This window comes from Mobula birostris, chromosome 9, assembly GCF_030028105.1.
Source record: "Mobula birostris isolate sMobBir1 chromosome 9, sMobBir1.hap1, whole genome shotgun sequence".
NCBI classification, from domain to species: Eukaryota; Metazoa; Chordata; class Chondrichthyes; order Myliobatiformes; family Myliobatidae; genus Mobula; species Mobula birostris.
The window spans coordinates 54,760,815-54,779,917 of NC_092378.1; the positions used below are offsets into that span (position 1 = coordinate 54,760,815).

The 19,103-nt window shown below is 40.8% G+C and overlaps 1 protein-coding gene across 2 annotated transcripts in view; it reads right to left on the bottom strand.

The window, feature by feature from the left end:
- Nucleotides 1-19,103, bottom strand: part of ccdc77 (coiled-coil domain containing 77) — a 49,525-nt gene that overhangs the window by 13,918 nt on the left and 16,504 nt on the right. For both annotated transcript variants that reach the window (XM_072268100.1, XM_072268101.1), the window contains exons 5-9: nt 15,617-15,677; nt 13,599-13,690; nt 11,583-11,731; nt 9,300-9,528; nt 403-528 (exon numbers count right to left, since the gene is read on the bottom strand). In XM_072268100.1, coding sequence (XP_072124201.1) covers nt 403-528; nt 9,300-9,528; nt 11,583-11,731; nt 13,599-13,690; nt 15,617-15,677 — 657 coding nt within the window. The remainder of the gene's footprint in view (nt 1-402; nt 529-9,299; nt 9,529-11,582; nt 11,732-13,598; nt 13,691-15,616; nt 15,678-19,103) is intronic.

The following is a 19,103-nucleotide window of genomic DNA, read 5'->3' on the forward strand; positions in this document are numbered from 1 at the left end:
CCCCCACTATAGGAAACATGCTCTCCACATCCACTCTACCTTGGCCTTTCAATATTCGATAGGTTTCAATGAGATTCCACCCCCACCACCCCCAAACTTCCAAACTCCAGTGAGTACATGTCCACAGCCATGAAACGCTCGTCATACATTAAATCTTTCATTCTCGGGATCATTCTCATGAACCTCTTCTGGACCCTCCCAGCATATCCTTTCTTAGATAAGGGGCCCAAAACTGCTCACATACTCCACACTGGAGGGAGTGTGGAAGGGACTAGTTTCCCCTTTAATTCAGTTGACTTGTATCTGCCAGTGAATCTATTATTGCATGGACCTCTTGATTGTCCACAATATTCTTCCATTTATGGCTTTGTTAGATACAAGTGAAAGAAACTGCATTCTTACCTTAAACAGCTGCTGGCCTATGTCTCCTTCTTCTCGAATGCGTGCCAGATTGTCTTCAAGTGTCACACACTGCTCCCTGTACATATCAGCCAATCGATGTGCCTGGTTTAACTGCTCCTCCAGTGACTGGGAAAAGACAGTAATATTTCATGACAAACAACGAATTCCCAAGTACTTATAATAATGTTACTGTTCTATGTTCTATGACAACAGACAGATTAAGCTGACTAAACTCCACTTGTATTTGTCAGCTGCAGTAGTGGCTGCTTTTGTGCCACTAGCTACCACTCATTCAGAACCAAAGTAGCAGTGCTGAAACCCTTTATGGCATTCCGACTAACAGCTAACAAGCTTCTCACCTCTTGCACTCTTTCGCTGTACCCTGAGAAAGTTATCTGAGAACAGAAGTTATTAAAATTGAACATTGTCAGAAGACGCTCGAGTTTACATCAGCCTTGCACGTTATCCCAATACACCTAAGCACAAGTCAAAATGCATTGGAGCACTGACGGGCTCTACCTTACAGAATGAATGAAGGTACTCTGCAAAGCAGTCATTCATTTTGCTTTTGATTTCTCTGATGTACAAACTGAGAGCATCAAATATGCAGTAGTGTCGTCATCAATTAACTGAAAATTCACAGATTCCACAATCTCACTTTATTTACTTGTGGCCAAAGAGAACAGCCTGATCTCTGTCACCACACTGTTCTGAAGTCTGAACAGAGGAATGCCATTTTGATACAGAATTGACTCGCAGCTATGGATATTGACAATTTGGTAAATGGTGGATATTCACATTCCTTATTTAGGAGATCAATCACCATTCACCATACAGATGTTAAAAGTCAAAGGAAACTACAACTAACAACCAATGATACTTTAAAGTTAGTAAAGTAATAGTCCCTTTGTTGGTGTACATGGCCTGCGCCCTTCTGTAACATCCTTATCTTGTCTTTGTATGCCAGATGGCTCCAGTCCCCTGTTGTGCAAACGCAAGCTATACTCTTCCTGTTCTTGCAACACACATCAAAGTTGCTGGTGAACGCAGCAGGCCAGGCAGCATCTCTAGGAAGAGGTACAGCCGACGTTTCAGGCTGAGACCCTTCGTCAGGACTAAATGAAGGAAGAGTGAGTAAGAGATTTGAAAGTGGGAGGGGGAGGGGGAGGATCCAAAATGCTATGAGAAGACAGGAGGGGGAGGGATAGAGCCAAGAGCTGGACAGGTGATTGGCAAAAGGGATATGAGAGGATCATGGGACAGGAGGCCCAGGGAGAAGGAAAAGGGGGAGGGGGGAAACCCAGAGGATGGGCAAGGGGTATAGTCAGAGGGACAGAGGGAGAAAAAGGAGAGAGAGAAAGAATGTGTGTATATAAATAAGTAACGGATGGGGTATGAGGGGGAGGTGGGGCATTAGCGGAAGTTTGAGAAGTCAATGTTCATGCCATCAGGTTGGAGGCTACCCAGACGGAATATAAGGTGTTGTTCCTCCAACCTGAGTGTGGCTTCATCTTGACAGTAGAGGAGGCCATGGATAGACATATCAGAATGGGAATGGGATGTGGAATTAAAATGTGTGGACACTGGGAGATCCTGCTTTCTCTGGTGGACAGAGCATAGGTGTTCTCTTCCTGTTCTTGCCTGGGCTGACTGCACACTGCCTATTGCCCAGATATCACTTTATCCCTTGCCTTGCTGCAAATTCCACAACAGCCAGCTAAGGTAGGAGTTCACTGCTTCACCTGAAAGGAGAAACTCAGAAGCGAAAAAGCCCATGTCCAACAAATGAGAGTTGCAAAGGCACTAGGATTGAAACTAAACACATAAAGTGACTATTCACTCCACTTGATCTGTGCTGGTATTTAAAATCCATCAAAGGTTTTCTGCATATCAATTATATCCTCCAACCTGTATTTCATATCCTTTTAACTTTCTCCCTCACATCTGGCTCAAATCAGCATTTTAACTGAATTCAAGTCAAGTCAATCTACAAGGCAGTCAGATCTTTACTTTCATTACAAACACCTTCCTATTCTTTCATGCAAGTCACTTAACCACAGCGGAAATCACTGACACAATACAATATATTTGAGTGCAGTATATTGGCAAGGCCTCACTTTGACACCACCGACAAATCTACCGAGCAACAAAGTGGCAATAAGTACTGGAATACGTTTGATAAAAATTGTTTTTATTAAATTCATCATATAGGAAAGATGTGGTTAAACTGGAAAGAGCACAGAAAAGATCACAAGAGGCACAGATAAGGTAGGCAGTAGCAATCCTTTCCCCAGGGTAGGGCAGTCCAAAACTAGGGGGTATAGGGAGATTTAAAAAGAACCTGAAATGCAACTTTTTCCACACAGAGTGTGGTGAGTACGTGGAACCAGCCGCCAGAGGAAGTGGCTGAGGCAGATAGGATAGTATCAGTTAAGTACTTGGATCAATACATGGAGGGGTGGGGCTAAGAGGGATATGGGCCAATGCAGGAAATTGGGACTAGCTGGGTGGGTACTAGAGTCGGCATGCACCAGTTGGGCTGAAGTGCCTGTATCCATACTGATTTACTCTATGACTCTGCAGCCTAAGGAGGCAAAAGCACTTTTCACCAAAAAAAGCAGTTCAGGACAACACTCTCTCATTATGTGCCATGTCAAACGTTGTGGGTGATCATGGTCTTTCCATGACCATGATTGTTCTTGGCAAATTTTTCTACAGAAGCAGTTTGATATTACCTTCTTCTGGGCAGTGTCTTTATAAGACAGGTGACTCCAGCCATTATCAATATTCATGACTGACCTGTGCTGTCTGAACTTGTTTCCTTTTCTGTGACAGTTCCCCTCAGCCCTCAATTCCTCAAACTTAAAAATATCTATTTAGTTCCATCTTAAATATTTCTAGTAATCAGGCCCATCATCTTTTGGAGTAAAGACTTCCGGAAGTTCACTAGTATCTAAGAGAAGACAATTTTACTCTGTTTTAAATGACTGGTCTTTTATCTTGAAAGAATGTCCCTGCGTTGAAGGGGTGAAGCAATATTTAAGAAAAATAAAGATCTCCAGAAATGAATGGTTTCCATCCAAGGATGCTTTGGCCAAAGTTCTTACCTCAGAGGTTATGCCTTTATCTTAGAAAACTGCACGTTCATGCATTGAGAAAAATAAAGTAGGTTAATTGGCTTATAATTCCTCAGGTGGTTAACAACTAACGTCAGCAAGTTACTGGAGCCTAAAATTAAGCCCAAGGGGCAGGACACCTTAAGAAAAAGAACACCTTGATTACAGGTAGCTAGGTTTCTAGGGTAGTTGTGGCTTAGAAACCCAACAAATCAAAGATTTGCAGTAACTTATCATACAAAGAAATTCCAATTCACCCATCATGTCTATGTCAGCCAAAATCAGATTTGAAGTTATTTCCACTTCCTGGTTTTCATTCCTTAGCTTTAAAGGTTATTGCTCTTTAATTGGTCATCTAACAATTCAAAAAAAAAAAAATGTGATGAAGGTTTCTGCTTCCATCACCACTTCTAAACATAATGAAATATGTATTTAAAAACTCTCTTCTTGACAGGTTCCAGCTCTCTTTGCGAAGGAAACAGAAATGTTGCCTTCACACCGCGTCTTAATTTCCCTTCAGATAACTGCTCTAGTCCTGTCATCTATTCAACACAATGACCAGTACTGCAAGTACAATTCTAACTGTATCGTAATCAACACCTTGTATCATACTAGCACTGATTTCCTGTTCTTGTATTCTGTATCTTGGTCAATAATGTTAAAAATCCTGAATGCCTTTTAACCACCTTATTTCACTGTCTTGTCACCTTCAAGGATCTGTGAACATACATTCCAAGATCATTCTATTTAATAGCCACCAGGAGATTGAAGAATAGACATGCAGGCAGATAAAGGAAGGGTTGTTGTCATGGAGGATTTCAACTTCCTCAATATAAATTGGGACATTCTGTGTGCAAGAGGTTTAGATGAGACAGAATTTGTTAAGTGCATCCAGAAAGGTTTCTTAAATCAACATGTAGGTAGTCCAACAAGAGGAGGGGCTGTACTGGACCTGGTGTTGGTTAATGCGCCTGTCTAGGTGACTGACCTTTCAGTGGGTGAGCAGTTAGGGAACTTTGACCACAACTCCTCAAGTTTTAAGATAGCTACAGACAAAGGGTAAGTATGAACCTTGAAAAAGTGTATTAAATTGGAGCAGGGAAATTATGAGAGCAAGAGGCAGGAACTAGGGAGATTTAATAGAGGACAGCTGTCTCTCGGCAAGTCCACATATGATGTGTTGAGTGTTTAAACAACTGTACAGAGTACAGCACAGATGTGCCCTGGTCAGAAGTAAGTACAGGGACGGCAAGGCAAGAGAACCTTGGATGTCGAGAGGAGTGATGAATTTATTCAAGGAAAAACAAGATGAATTATGTAAAGCTTAGGAAGCTAGAATCAACAGAGCCCTTGAGGGTTATAAAGAAACCAGAAAAGGACTCGAGGGATTTAGGAAAACCAAGCGAGGCCATTAAAGGGAATCCCAAGGCAATCTCACAGTAGTGGTAGGGAGGTTACTGGAGAGAATAACTAGAGATAGGATTTGTGAACATTTGGAAAATCATGGCCTAATCAGGGACAGCCTTTGTGAGGGGCAAGTCATGTCTTACTAACTTGATTGTATTTTTTGATGAGGAGACGAGAGTAATTGATAAACGTAGAGCTGTGGATTTGCCTACATGGATTTTAGTATGGCGTTTGACAAGGTCCTCATGGGAGGCCCATTCAGAAGATTAAGATCCATGGGATACATGGTGAATTGGGAGTTTGAATTCAGAACTGACTTGCCCATTGAAGACTGAGGGTAGTGGTCGGAAGATTTAATCTAGCTAGAGGTCTGCAATTAGTGGAGTTTTGCAGGGATCTGTACTGGGTCCTGTTTGTGATGTATATAAATGACCTGGATGAAAATGTAGATGGGTGGGTTCGTAAGTTTGCAGATGATACGAAGATTATTGGTGTGGTGGATAGAGTAGAAGACTGACAAAAAATACAACGGGATATAGATCAGTTGCAGATGTGGTCAGAGAAATGACAGATGGAGCTTAACCCAGCCAAATGTGAAGTGTTACACCTTGGTAGGTCAAATATAAAGAGACCCTTAACAGTGTTGATGAGCAGATGGATCTTGAGGTCCAAGTTCATAGCTCCCTGAAAGCAGCCACACAGGTTACTCGTGTGGTTAAGAAAGTGTATGGCATGCTTGCTTTTATTAGTTGAGATACTGAATTCAAAATGTTACGTTGCAGCTTTATAAAACTCTAGCTAGGCTGCATCGGAAGTACTGCATACAGTTCAGATTGCCCCATTGTAGGAAAGATGTTGAGGCTTTAGAAGAGGTTCACCAGGATGTTGTCTGAATTAGAGGGCCTGTGCTATAATGAGAAGTTGGACAAACATGGGTTTCTTCTCTGGAGCAGTGGAGGCTGAGGGGAGAGCTGAAAAATTTATGAGATTATGAAAGACATAGATAGAAAAGATAGACAGCACCTTTTTCTCAGGGTTGAAATGTCTAAAACCAAAGGGCATGAATTTTAGGTGATAGGGAGTAATTTCAAATGAGATGTGAGGGGCAATTTTTAAATTGGACTGGACTGCGCTGCCAAGGGGAGGTGGTGGAGGCAGAAACATTAGGGACTTATAAGAGACATTTAGAAAAGCACAAGAATGTGAGGAAAATGGAAGGATACGGATATTGAGTAGGCAGAAGGGACTAGTTTAGGTGACTAACTGAATTGGTTCAGCACTACACTGTGAGCCGAAGGGCCTGTTCCTGAGCTGTACTGTTCTATGTTGTATTACATTCTGCAATTTGTTATGTATCCCCTTGATTTGTCTGACCTCCCCAAATGTCTTGCATCATATTTTACTGGTTCAAATGCCACTTGCCACTTTGAACCCACATGATCAATCTACTGATATTATTGGCAAACCTAGTTGAGGTTGCAAACTATACTTAATTCCGCTTCTTAAAATACCGTGCTTAATACCAAGACACTAAAGACAAGTTATTAGCCAAACTAAAGAATTGCCAGTGGGCAAGGATAGTAGACAGCCAGATACTCAAAGCTGGATGGATATGATTACAGATTAAGCATTAAGAGCATACTCGTACCTCAGGAAATGAAGTGATTCAAGAAGGCAGTACACCACCACCTTCTCAAACTCATCTAGGGATGGGCAGTTAAATACCGCAAAGCCCACATCACTTGACTCTGACTTGAATGAATATAAACATAAAAGAGTTGGAGTTATGGCCAGAGTAACTGTGCGCATCTGAGAGCAAGGACTTTGTGAAAAGAACTTTTAAGGAGTAATACCCCCTATAGCTTAAGAAGTGAGTGTACCAGGAATAGATGACCAACAAGCAGAATGGAGGCAAACAATAAGAATAAAAGGGTATCATTCCAGGAGACAAGATACAACATGGGATGTGAACATCGAGAACATGAGATAAAGAGTCATTGAAAGTGAGTCCATTGGTTGTGTGAATATTTCAATGATGGGACAAATGAAGTTGAGTGAAATTATCCCTTTGTTCAAGAGCCTGATGGTTGAGGGGTAGTAACTGTTACTAAACCTAGTAGTGCGAGTCCTGAGGCTCCTGAAGATTCTTCCTGATGGCAGCAACGAGAAGAGAGCATGTCTTGGGATACTGCTTTCCTGTGACAGTGTTTCATGTAGACATACTCAGTGGTTGGGAGAACTTTACCTGTGATGGACTCCACTCCTTTTTGTAGAATTTTCTATTCCAGGGCATTGGTGTTCCCATACCATGCTGTAATGCAGCTGCTCAATATATTTTCCACTACACACCTACACCAGTTTTATATCTAAATCTGCTAGTACCACAAAGATAGGAAGAAAATTAATTTCTGAAGAAAACATGAGGTTACAAGACGATTATAGACAGGTTAAGTGAATAGGCAAAAAAAAAAATCTTACGGGTAAATGTGAAATTGCCCATAAAAGCAAGATAAAAAAATATTATCTATATGGAGAAAGACTGCAAAGCTCTAAAGCTCTAAGATACAACTGAATCTGAGTGTCCCAGTGCATTGGGTTGGAATGCAAGAACAGCAATGAAATAATAACATAATGTTATTATTTATCTCAAGGGACACCAAATCCAGAAGTAAAGAGTTGAAAATCATTGGTGAAACTGTGTAGACAGTCAATTATATTCTTTATTTAAGAAAGGACATCAACATGTTGGAAACAGTTCAGAAGTTTGCTGGACAAATACCTGGAATGAACAGGTTGCTACATGACAAAACGTTTGTCAGAATAGGCTTGTGTTTGTTAAAGTTTGAGTGAGAGGGGATCTGATTGAAGCCCCACAGATCTTGACAAATGGATATGGAGACACTGAATTTCCTCATGAGAGAATTTAGAACTGGGAGGTCGCAATAAAAATTAGGCATTGTTGTGACAAATCTTTCTCCTCACAGGGCATTATGAATTTTTGGAACACTCTTTGTCAAAGGGCTGTAAGGCAGAATCTTTGAATATTTTAGGACAGAGGCAGATTTTTAATAATGGATTGAAAGGCTAAACAGGAACACAGATTCAGTTACAATCAGATCAGGCACAATTGTATTAGATTATGGCGAAGGCTTGAGGGACCAAGTAGCCTACTCAAGGTGCTAATTTCTGTTAGTGTGAATGTGAATCTCTGTGTCCAAAGAACCAAAGAGCATGGGAATAGAGGTAAAACACTAACAGCACGAGCCCAGGATTAGATTGTGACACAAGACTGACAGCAGCTGTACATAAAGATCTCTATGTTATGGACAAATCGGGAATAAGTACTGGTCTTGTCAGCAACACCTTTATACAGCACAGGAACAGGCTCTTTAGCCCATTATGTTATGCCAAACTAATTATTTAGATTATCCCATCGGACATTTACTGCATTGAGCAGCTCTGAATATCACACCTTACAAGGAATTCATCATAAACACAAGAAAATCTGCAGATGCTAGAAATCCAAAGCAACACACACACACACAAAGTTCTGGAGGAACTCTGCAGGTCAGGCAGCATCTGTAACCTGGTCTTGGCCTGAAACGTTGATAGTGCATTCATTTCTCCTGATGCTGCCTGACCTGCTGAATTTCTCCTGTATTTTGTGTGTGATGCAAGGGATTCATCAGTCTAGAATGGAGAACAACATGTTTACCAGAATGAAATCTGGATATCCAAGGAATAAATTACAAGAAGAAACATTAAAGTTGTTTCTTTGGTGATAAGGAAGGTACAATTGAAATTTTCATATCGAGGAAAACCAAAGGATAATTAATTTGTGAATCTTATACAGGGAGCAAAGTTTAAAACTTAGGACCAGATTTCTAAATCAATAACTGTTATTAGGTCCATTTTAAAAACCAAGATATTGAGGAATAAGGGTAAGAAGTTAGATTTAGGTCGTAAATCAGCCATGATGTAAATATCTTCCTTCCATTTGAATCCCACTATGAGCTGCAGTATTTCACCTTCATTCGATTACCATATCAGCTGCATTGCCTCCTTTAAAGGTTTTTATGTACATCCTTGTTCCTGCTTGACGCAAGCTCTTTTCTATTAACCCAATGACTGCAATACGTATTTTTAAAAACTCTACTTATGCTCCACAAAGCACTGCCAGACCTTTCAGACAGTCTATGATAGAAGAGAACCATATCAAATAGTATAGATCAAAAGGCAGAGAGTCGGACAAGTAGCTGAAAGGAACGGATAGAGGTCTGGGTGATAGACAGTTGGTGCAAGCTTAGTGGGCAAGTGACTTCCTTTTAATTTGTAACTTCCCTCACTCCAAATTTTTGAAGCAAGGTATGCTACCTTTATCTCTTCACTTTGTACCCGTTGTATCTCAAGTTCCATTGGTGACTCCTGAAGCAACTGTGTCTCATTTTCACAGCATCGGTTTCTTTGCCTGCTGTATCTGTCCAGCTCCTGTAGCAGGTGATCCTTCTCAGCCATCCAGACCTTTTCAATGTCTCGCCCCTCAAACTTTAGTTGTAGGTAATCTCTGGTACTCTCGTAAAGGAGATTTTGAGTCTTTTGCAATCTAGAGTAATGCAAAATAGTTGCAATTTAGTGAAGAAAATGTCATTCTACCTCCTCAAGTAAACCAAGGAAATTCCAGCTTACTTGGCCACTGTTAAAATAGGCAGACCCAAATACAGAAGTACTATGAACTTGATACTAATGAGACCATACCAAGAATATAATGCACAGGAGATGAGAAAGTTTTGTCAGACTGATACTTGGAACAAATAGGAAAAACTACCTCAGGAAGTACACATGTTTAAGTAGATTGAGTCTATAATCAGAGATGCTCATTGAAACATACAAAATTTGCAGAGACTGACTAGGTATTGCAGGAATATTTGTCCTGACTGGGGTTTTAACAAGGTTAGTAAATCTTCATAGGTGCTCAGTCACTAAGATTTCTCAATATAAAAATTGTCCAACACTTAATCTATTCTTATACCAACCTTTTTTTTAAAAATTTGACAAGTCCATGAAATATTTTCCCATTTACTTTCATGATCTTTGATATACTTAACCTCAAAGCTCCTATGTTGTACCTTTACTAATCCTTTAGTATACTCTCTTATGCAAAGCTTTGCTGTCTATATTCTCAAAGTATGCATCCCTTTCATGTCCTCAGTCATTCCCTCACATCTTCATAGCTGATAGATTCTCAAAGGATCATTTGTTTTTTTTCCTTTAAGGAAAATTAATTTGCTGCAATCTGTTTCCCCATTGTTTGAAATTTTGGCTTCTCCAAATTATACTCTCAGAATCATCTCAACGTCAACCTGATGAATTATAGTAGGGTTTGTCGCAAGACCTTCCCTTTCTTCATTGAAGGATAAAGTGTGGCACAGCAGAGAGCACTGCTGTCTTGCAGTTCCATGGACCTAGATTCAATTCTTAGCTCAGATGATGTCTGTGTGAAGTTTTTACATTACCGCTCTGACCACATTGCTTTCAGTCAGATGCTCTAGTTTCCTTCAAGTTTGCAAAGCTATGCTGGACAAGAAAAGTGCAATAGAAGGCAAGTGTAGACAGGTGAGAGAGAAAAAAGGGGAGTTTGCATAAAAAATAAACTATAAAAATTATAAAAAAAGGAAAAGACTAGCTAGAGCAAGCATGAGTACCTTGCAGAGAGATATACAATTTATAATGCGGAATAAAGAGTTCATTTGTAGAGTCATAAGAGTCAAGAGAGTACTACAGAACAGACACAGCTCACCTTGTTTATGCCAAATTGTTATTCTGCCTAGTCCCATTGACTGCATCTCAACCATACCCCTCCATATCCCATCTATCCATCACATTTCACCCTTAACATGAACTCTAATTCTAGTCTCACCCAACCTCAGTGGAAAAAGCCTGCTTGCACTTAGCCCATCTATAGGAAAGGTACGTCGCATCCGGAGTTTCTCTGGTTAGCGGATGAACATCAGCCATGATCATTATGAATGACAGACAAGAATACCAAGATCTTAACTTCTGACATTCCCTTTCTAAATCTGATAAGCTGCCAGGTCACCTTTAAGATTCTCATTAAATCTTACTCAAGTTCTTTAACAACATCTGGCTACCTGGCTCAGTGTTAAATCCTGTTTTGGACTACCATTATAAAGCTACCAGGGATGTTTTGCTATATTGAAAATAGCCAGTAAATGTGTTCACATGGCACAGCCTGTGTAAGCCAGCCGGGGTTATACCAGCAAGAACTCTCCATAGTACACATCCCTCCAACATCCTCTCACATCATATCACTATCCTGATGAAAGAACTGACCAACCCAGGATCAGAAATGAAACACATCCTCAGTAATTGGGGTGGCACAGTAGCGTAGTGGTTAGCAGAAAACCCCATTACAACGCCAGGGAACTGAGTTCAATTCCTGCCACTGTCTGTAAGGAGTTTGTAGGTTCTCTCCATAACTGCGTGGGTTTCCTCTGGGTTCTCTTCCACATTAATTGGTCACATGGATGTAGTTAGGTGGCTCGAGCTTGTTGGGCTGGAGGGGCCTGGTACTGAGCTGTATCTCTAAAGAAGAGTAAAATTTAAATGTTTTGAATGTTGTACACTGCATTAACTGACTTTTCTGCCAGAGTTCTTATTTTTTCTTTATCCCGTTCATGTTGCACTTGTGCCTCTTCCACACGAATTCGTCGATCTTCCAGCAATGCATCAATTTGCTCTTTTGCTAGCTGTGTCTGTTCTTGCAACTGGGACTGCAAGGCTTCAACCTTTACAGAGTGGGGGGGGGGGTGAGGAAAGAGATAAGCAAAAAGAAATCCACATCAATATCAACATTGTGGATTGCTACTGCAGACTGAACATACCCCACCAGAAGAGATTCACTAGGAAGTTGCCTGCAATAGAGGGTACAGTAACAAAGAGAAATTGGATATGCTAGGATTGTTCTCACTGATATGCAGTATGACATACAGGTTTATAAAGTTATGAGGGGCATAAATTGGATTGAGGGTTAAAAGTCTTCTTCCCAAAGGGAAGGGAGTCAAAACTAGAGGATGTAGGTTTAAGGTTAGAGGAAAAAGATTTAAAGGGGTTCTTGGGGGCAAGGTCTTTCACACAGAGTTTTGTTATCAGGAACGATCTATCAAGAGGTGAAAGAGCCAATAATAATGAGAACAACTGAAAGGAATACAGATAGATAGGAAGGAAATAGAGGTGCAGGGGCTTCATGCAGACAAATGGGATTAGTGTAGCATGGCATTATGGTTGGTATGGATGAGGTGGACCACTTTCTGCACTGCATGATTCTACAATTGATTCTGCAGTGACCGTCAAGCCTTTTTTAATATAAACACAATTCCTACTCATATCCATTTTGTAATTCCCATCGACTCCAGCCCCAGGTCCTTCACTCAACCACACACTCTGCGTGCAGTGTCCCTAGTGGGGTGGTGGATTATCAGTTCCCAATTGACCTACCACCTCAATATTTTTGTGAAGTGAGTGAACAGCAGTCACAGGAAACAGGAGGAAACCCAGTCACAGGGAGAGCATGCAAAATCCACACTGACAGCACTGGATGTTGGGAGTGCAGCTGGCTCACTGGAGTGGTAAGGCAGCAGCTCTATAGGATGCAGCATTGAGCACTGTCTTCATTCTCAGTCAGCTCCCTCTATTTACACCTCCTGTAGACCCATCAGCTGCCATTAACAAGCCAGGTAACACCATCACCTCCCATGTCGTAAACACGAGATTCTGCAGATGCTGGAAGTCAAGAGAAACACACACAAACGCTAAAGGAACTCAGCAGGACAGACAGCATCTACCGAAATGAATAAACAGTCAATATTTTGGACCGAGAACCTTCATCGGGACTCACTCGAAATGTCATTTCCATAAATGCTGTCTGACGTGCAGAGTTGCTCCAGCATCTTGCCTGTGTTGCACTTCCCATATCATCATGTTTCTTTGGTCTCCAGCCTATCACTGTTTCCCCTCCCTCTTCCCTGCCAATTAAAACAAGCTTGTTTTCTAACTTCATTTCATTGATGATCACTGATTTAACAGATCAAATCTATTTCCCCCTCTACATACACTACCTGACTCATTGAATATTTCTAGCATTTTTGTATTCATTTCAGATTTCCAAAATTAGGATTTTTAAAATTAAAGCTATTGATTGAACATAATCAACTGACTGCCCTTAACCTCAATTTTTAATCTCTAAATGTACACAAATTTTGCAGTTTTCTAAAACTAAAAGCACCTCCTTTGGTTTTAGTGATACTTATGTATTTTATGCAAATATCACCTAATACATGGTCGTAGTTGGGGGTTCAGCAAAATGTTAACAGACGCAGGTTAAACTTTGTAATCTCATTGTGTTGACTGTAATCAAACTATCAAACATTTTTATTGGCAAGTTTTGGTTATGCTGCCGGAGGATTGTATGCCGCTTTCTTTCATGTCACTCAGCATCGAGGATGATCGGCTCTACTCCATTTTAGCCACCACAAAACAACAATGTAGTTATTGACCAAATAAACTTGTTGTATGCAGCCACTACAACTAAGTCTGGGTCAATAGAAGGCAGCTGTGTGCAACCTGAGCTGAGCTGGGTCACTGTGAAAGACGTACCTGTAGTAGTAAAGTCTGATTATCACGTTGGTAATTTTCTGGGATAGTAGGACTAATTGTAGTGGTAGCTTTAGATCTTGTTCGTTTATGACCTAGTTGGAGACAAACAAATAAAACATCCTTACAAGAAATAAAGCTGTTGGCAATATATGTTACGCTATCAGTCCTACAACTATGAAAATGAATCTTGCTGTAGTACATAGTTTGGTAATAAATTGACATTGAAATGTGTCCTTTGGCCCACCAAGCCAGCAGCAAACATCAAATCGACTGGCAACAATCCTATTTTATTCTTTTCATAGTCTATCAACAGCTCACCTCCTCCACCCCAGTTCTATCACTCATCTTTATGAATTAATCTACCAATCACATCATTGGGATGTGGGAGTAACCAGAGCACCCAGGGAAAATCCATGCGGTTGAAGAGAGAACATGGTCAACACTGGGGATCAAGATTGAACATAGGTTGCTGGACCTGTGAGGGAGCAACTCAACTGCTGTGCCCACATGACAATAAAGTCTTTAATTACCTTGGCAGAAAATAAAAATATTTCCTCATTGAACTGCGGATAAGGCCTCAGCTGATTGTAACACACACACACACACACACACAAAATGCTGGAAGAGCTCAGCAGGTCAGGCAGCATCTATGGAAATTAATAGAGTCGAGTCTCAGGTTGAGACCCTTCATTGAGATCTCTTGTGCTTCAGTCCATTCTCCAGCACCAATAAAATTCACAATTCCTCAAAATCCTAATCCAACATTCATTCCTTCCACCTCTACCTATTGTAGCCTTATCCAATCCCTCAAACCGAGGACATAGTAATATAATGTTAGATTATCACAATATTAACTATTGATCAGCCAATTTCAATTCAATTTACAAGATCACAGCTGGGAAATTTAAATTTCATTAATTAAGTCTGGAATTAAAGATGCTGGCATCAACAACAGACACGCATTTAGAATGGCATAAAAACATAAGAGATTCTGCAGATGCTAAAAATCTGGAACAACACACACAAAATACCGGAGGAACTCAGCAGGTGAGGCAGCACCTATGGAGGGGAAAGAACAGTTCACATTTTGGGCTGAGGGAACAGATCGACTGTTTATTTCCCTCTGTAGATGCTGCCTGACTTGCTTTCATCCAGAACTTTGTGTGCAACTTAAAAGTATTTAGAACACTGTTATCCTGATACTTGAAATCTCCATTCTTCCCTAGTCTGGCCTATAATCATGTTGTGGGTTTTGGCCCAGCTCTTCACTACCTGAAAAACAATGGCTACTGTTTCAGAGCCAAATGCCACCTTAACCTACTTCCAGTGAACGAAAATATACCACTGCCCTCTCTCCATATATACTTACCTCTTCCCATTCCTGTCCTAACAAAACTGACTAAAGCCCAACGGCAGGAACTTCACAAAGTTTTTGCATAGTGCAAACATATAAGAGGAGCTGTAGGTGAGCCTGTATGCATTGTGTGGGCAGTTTCTAGAATGCGTCTTGCATGTAACAGAATCCTAAGAATAAATGCAAGTTTGATGTATTGTCATAACATAATTTGTACAAAGTAAACATTGTGCTTTGGTGTTCAACTCCTGTTGAAATCTAAGACCATAAAACATGGCAGAATTGGGCTGTTTAGCTCATTGATTCTACTCTGCCATTTGATCATGGCCCATTTATTTTTCCTCTTAACCCAATTCTTCTGCCTTTTTCCCATAGCCTCAATACCCTCACTAATCAAGAACCTATCAAACTTCACTTTAAATATACCTAATGACTTGGCCTCCATAGATTCACCACCTTCTAGCTAAAGAAATTCCTCATCTCTCCTCTGAAGGAGAGCCATTCTGAGGCCATTCCCTCTGGTCCTAGACTCCCACTGCTAGAAACATCCTCTCAACGACCACTCTGTCTAGGCCCTTTAATACAATGTATATTTTTAACCAAGATCTTTGGTATGTTTGTCTTAATTGTCTTGAATGATGTGACACAAGTAATTAACATTTACCATCTTTTGAAGATTTAACGTCTGTGCGCCCATGCTTCTTTGTACACTGGGGGACAATAACCTGAAAAATAATTTTATACAATTACTTTTTAGAAATGGGATTAGAACCCAGAAAGTGTAGTACTGGGTAGTATATTGTATATTGAACTATAGAAAATTTATGAAAAAGCAGGCCATTCAGCCCACTGAACAGGGTTAAAATTTGCTAACAGGTCTAAAACCCACTTTCCAGCACCAAACCCGTAACACTGCAGATCCTTAAGGGAAAATCCAAGTTTATTTTAAATGTTCTGAAGATTATCATCCCTACCATCATTTCAGACAAGTTCTGGACTTAAACTTTCTTCACCTCGCCCCCAACAAACACAACTAACTGTAACTTAATAATTAAATGAATACCGTTTACAAGCACACCAGACAGATAATCCGGCATTTTTGCTTCTCATCCCAAAACGGATTGGTCTCAAAATGTACTGAAGCTCTAACAAGCTGAACTTGACATGAAATAGAAAGCTTCAACTATAACAGGTTAATATAACTTTTCAAAGGACGTATGTAAGATGTACGTACAGAAAAAAGTACCAAAGAAGATGATGCTATCACTTGAAATGGATAATGTGCAGATGGCGGGACAAATTTGGACAGTGACAAGCTTACAGCAATGAAGTGTAAACAGAACAACAGAGTACAATTAATGTACTATACAAACACACTTGTGGTGTATGGAGTGATCTTATGATTCACGCTCAAAGCAAGACCTCCAATTGTGCTTTCTAAATTCCATCTTTTGACAATAGCTGGTGTTTTGTCTGTCGTAGAAGTACTCTGAGCTCCCGTTTAGTCTTAGGATGGAAACCAAAGGAGGTAGTAAATGACTCTGGCAGCAGCAACCAGGTGTCCAGATTTAAACTTAACCCAGATGAGTTTCCCGTCTAAAGTCATGAGCAAACAGCAACTGATTGGCAGACTTTAATGGATATAGGCAACAGAGCATAAATCAAAGAAATGGTCCCTGCTGATATGACAAGTGCTGGGAACCTGCAGGATTAACACAGTAAAAGATCTCAATATACATAGTAGGATTATATTCATTGTGATAAATGCGAAGAATAATGTTATAGAGGTGGAAATAGACAGGCTAGCTGATGAGCACATTATGGAGTGAAAGGCTTGGCTTCTGGTTAAATAGAACACTAAGTTATGAACAGAACATTTCAGCCTTGGGGAGTAGTCAAAGAAATGAATGAAGTCCAATCACAAACAAGAGAAAATCTGCAGATGGTGGAAATCCAAGCCACACACACACACAAAATGCTGGAGGAACTCAGCAGGCCAGGCAGCATCTATAGAAAAGAGTACAGTCAGTATGAAGTCAGTAGTTTAGGAACCCTTTGTAGCGGGAGATTTTGGTAACTGCTGTATTATTGTCACATGAAGAAGGTGGAGTTTAGGAGGGTTAATGGTGTCTAACAGCAACTCCTTTGCTTGCATCTTCGGAAACAGCTCTATTTACATATTTAATATCGGTAATGTTCCCTTTCAGGGTTCTTTTGAAGACCCTGACCTGGAGTTACACGCTGACTGCGGTTCTTTGCAGGAATAGGACCAACTCTCGGGGTTTCACAACCGGTCATTGTTCGGCACGGTAAGGGCTCGGCCTTCTGAGGACCGCGTTTTCATGGTTCTGGAGACGGGGGGATCGGAGGTCAGTATCCGAGCAGAAGACCACTGTGTCGTGGGAGATGGAAGATCTAAGGCTGTGTGCCCAGAGACCCAAGATCTTTGGGCACAAAGATCGGAAAAAGCGACGCAATGGACTTTTAACATCGTAAACCAACGAGTTGTTATGTCTCCCCTCTCGCTGAAACACTGCTTTCTCCCTTAATAGGGAGAGAGAGCCTGTGGTATGTTGAATGCCAGCTGAACAATGTAGTCTTTGGAGTACTGCAAGTCTGTGTCTTCGCTGGTGTCTTGCTCATGCTTGAATGCTTAGTGGCAGGTGACGATACTTTTTTTTGCTGGTGGGGGAAGGGGGGATTGTTGCTTGCTGCCAATTACGTGCAGAAGGGAGGGGAGTTGGGGGGGGGCTTTGGGGTTCTAACATTTAACTGTCATTCATTCTTTGGGGGCAATCCTCTGTTTTCGTGTATGGTTGCGAAGGAAAAGCATTTCAGGATATATATTGTATAATTTCTCTGATATGAAATGTACCTTTGAAACCTTTGAAACATGTATTGAGGTGCAACGAAAAACTGGTTTGCATGCCATTTCACAAACGAGAGTACGTTGAAGTAGCACTAAAAGAAAACAGTAACAAGATGTAGAACATAGTGTTACAGTTAGAGTAAGTGCCATATTACTAATTCTTAAAGCCTTAGAATTTGGATTTAAAAAGCAGAATGATTATAGCAGTGATAATAAATAGATCTGCTGGGAGCAGCTAGCAAGTTGCCATGTTCCAGTGACATTGAGTCTTCTGAAGCTAGATCTTTATAAATAAGACCATAAGATATAGTGCCAGAATTAGGCCATTCGGCCCATTGAATCTGCCCTGTCATCCCTTCATAACTGATTTATTGTCCCTCTCAACCCCATTCTCCTGCCTTCTTTCTGTAACCTTTGATGCCCTTTCTAATCAGGAACTTATCAACCTCAGCTTTAAGTATATCCAATGACTTGGCCTCCACAACTATCTGTGGCAAATAATTGCACCAATTCACCACCCTCTGGCTAAAGAAATTCCTCCTCATCTCTGCCTAAAGGGACATCCTTCTATCCTGAGGCTGTGCTCTCTGGCCCTAGACTTCCCAACCATAGGAAACATCCTCTCCACATCTATTCTATCTTGACCTTTCAATATTCGATAGGTTTCAAATAGAAACCCCTCCCCCCATTCTTCTAAATTCCAGAGAGTACAGAGACATCAAATGCTCATGTTAACCCTTTCATTCCTAGAATCATTCTCAAGAACCTCCTCTGGATCCTCTCCAACACCAGCATATCATTTCAAACATAAGGGGCCCAAAATTATTCACATACTCTAAGTGCAGTCTGATCGATGGCTTATAAAGCCTCAGCATTACATCCCTCTTTTCACATTCTAGTCCTTTTGAAACGAATGCTGACATTACATTTGCCTTCCTTACCATCAACTCAACCAGTAAGTTAACCTTTCAGGAATCCTGCACGAGGACTCCCAAATACCCTTTGCACCTGATTTCTGAAATTTTTTCCCCGTTGCGAAAATAGTCTACACCTTTATTCCTTCTACCAAAGTGCATGACCATATACTTCCTTACACTATATTCCATCTGCCACTTTGCTCATTCTCCTAATCTGCCCAAGTCCTCTGCAGACTCCCTGCTTCCTCAACACACCTGTCCCTCTACCTATCTTCATCCATCATCCAAAATCATTGACCTATGTGAAAAGAAGCAGTCCTAACACCAAACCCTGTGGAACAACTAGCCACTGGCAGCCAACCAGA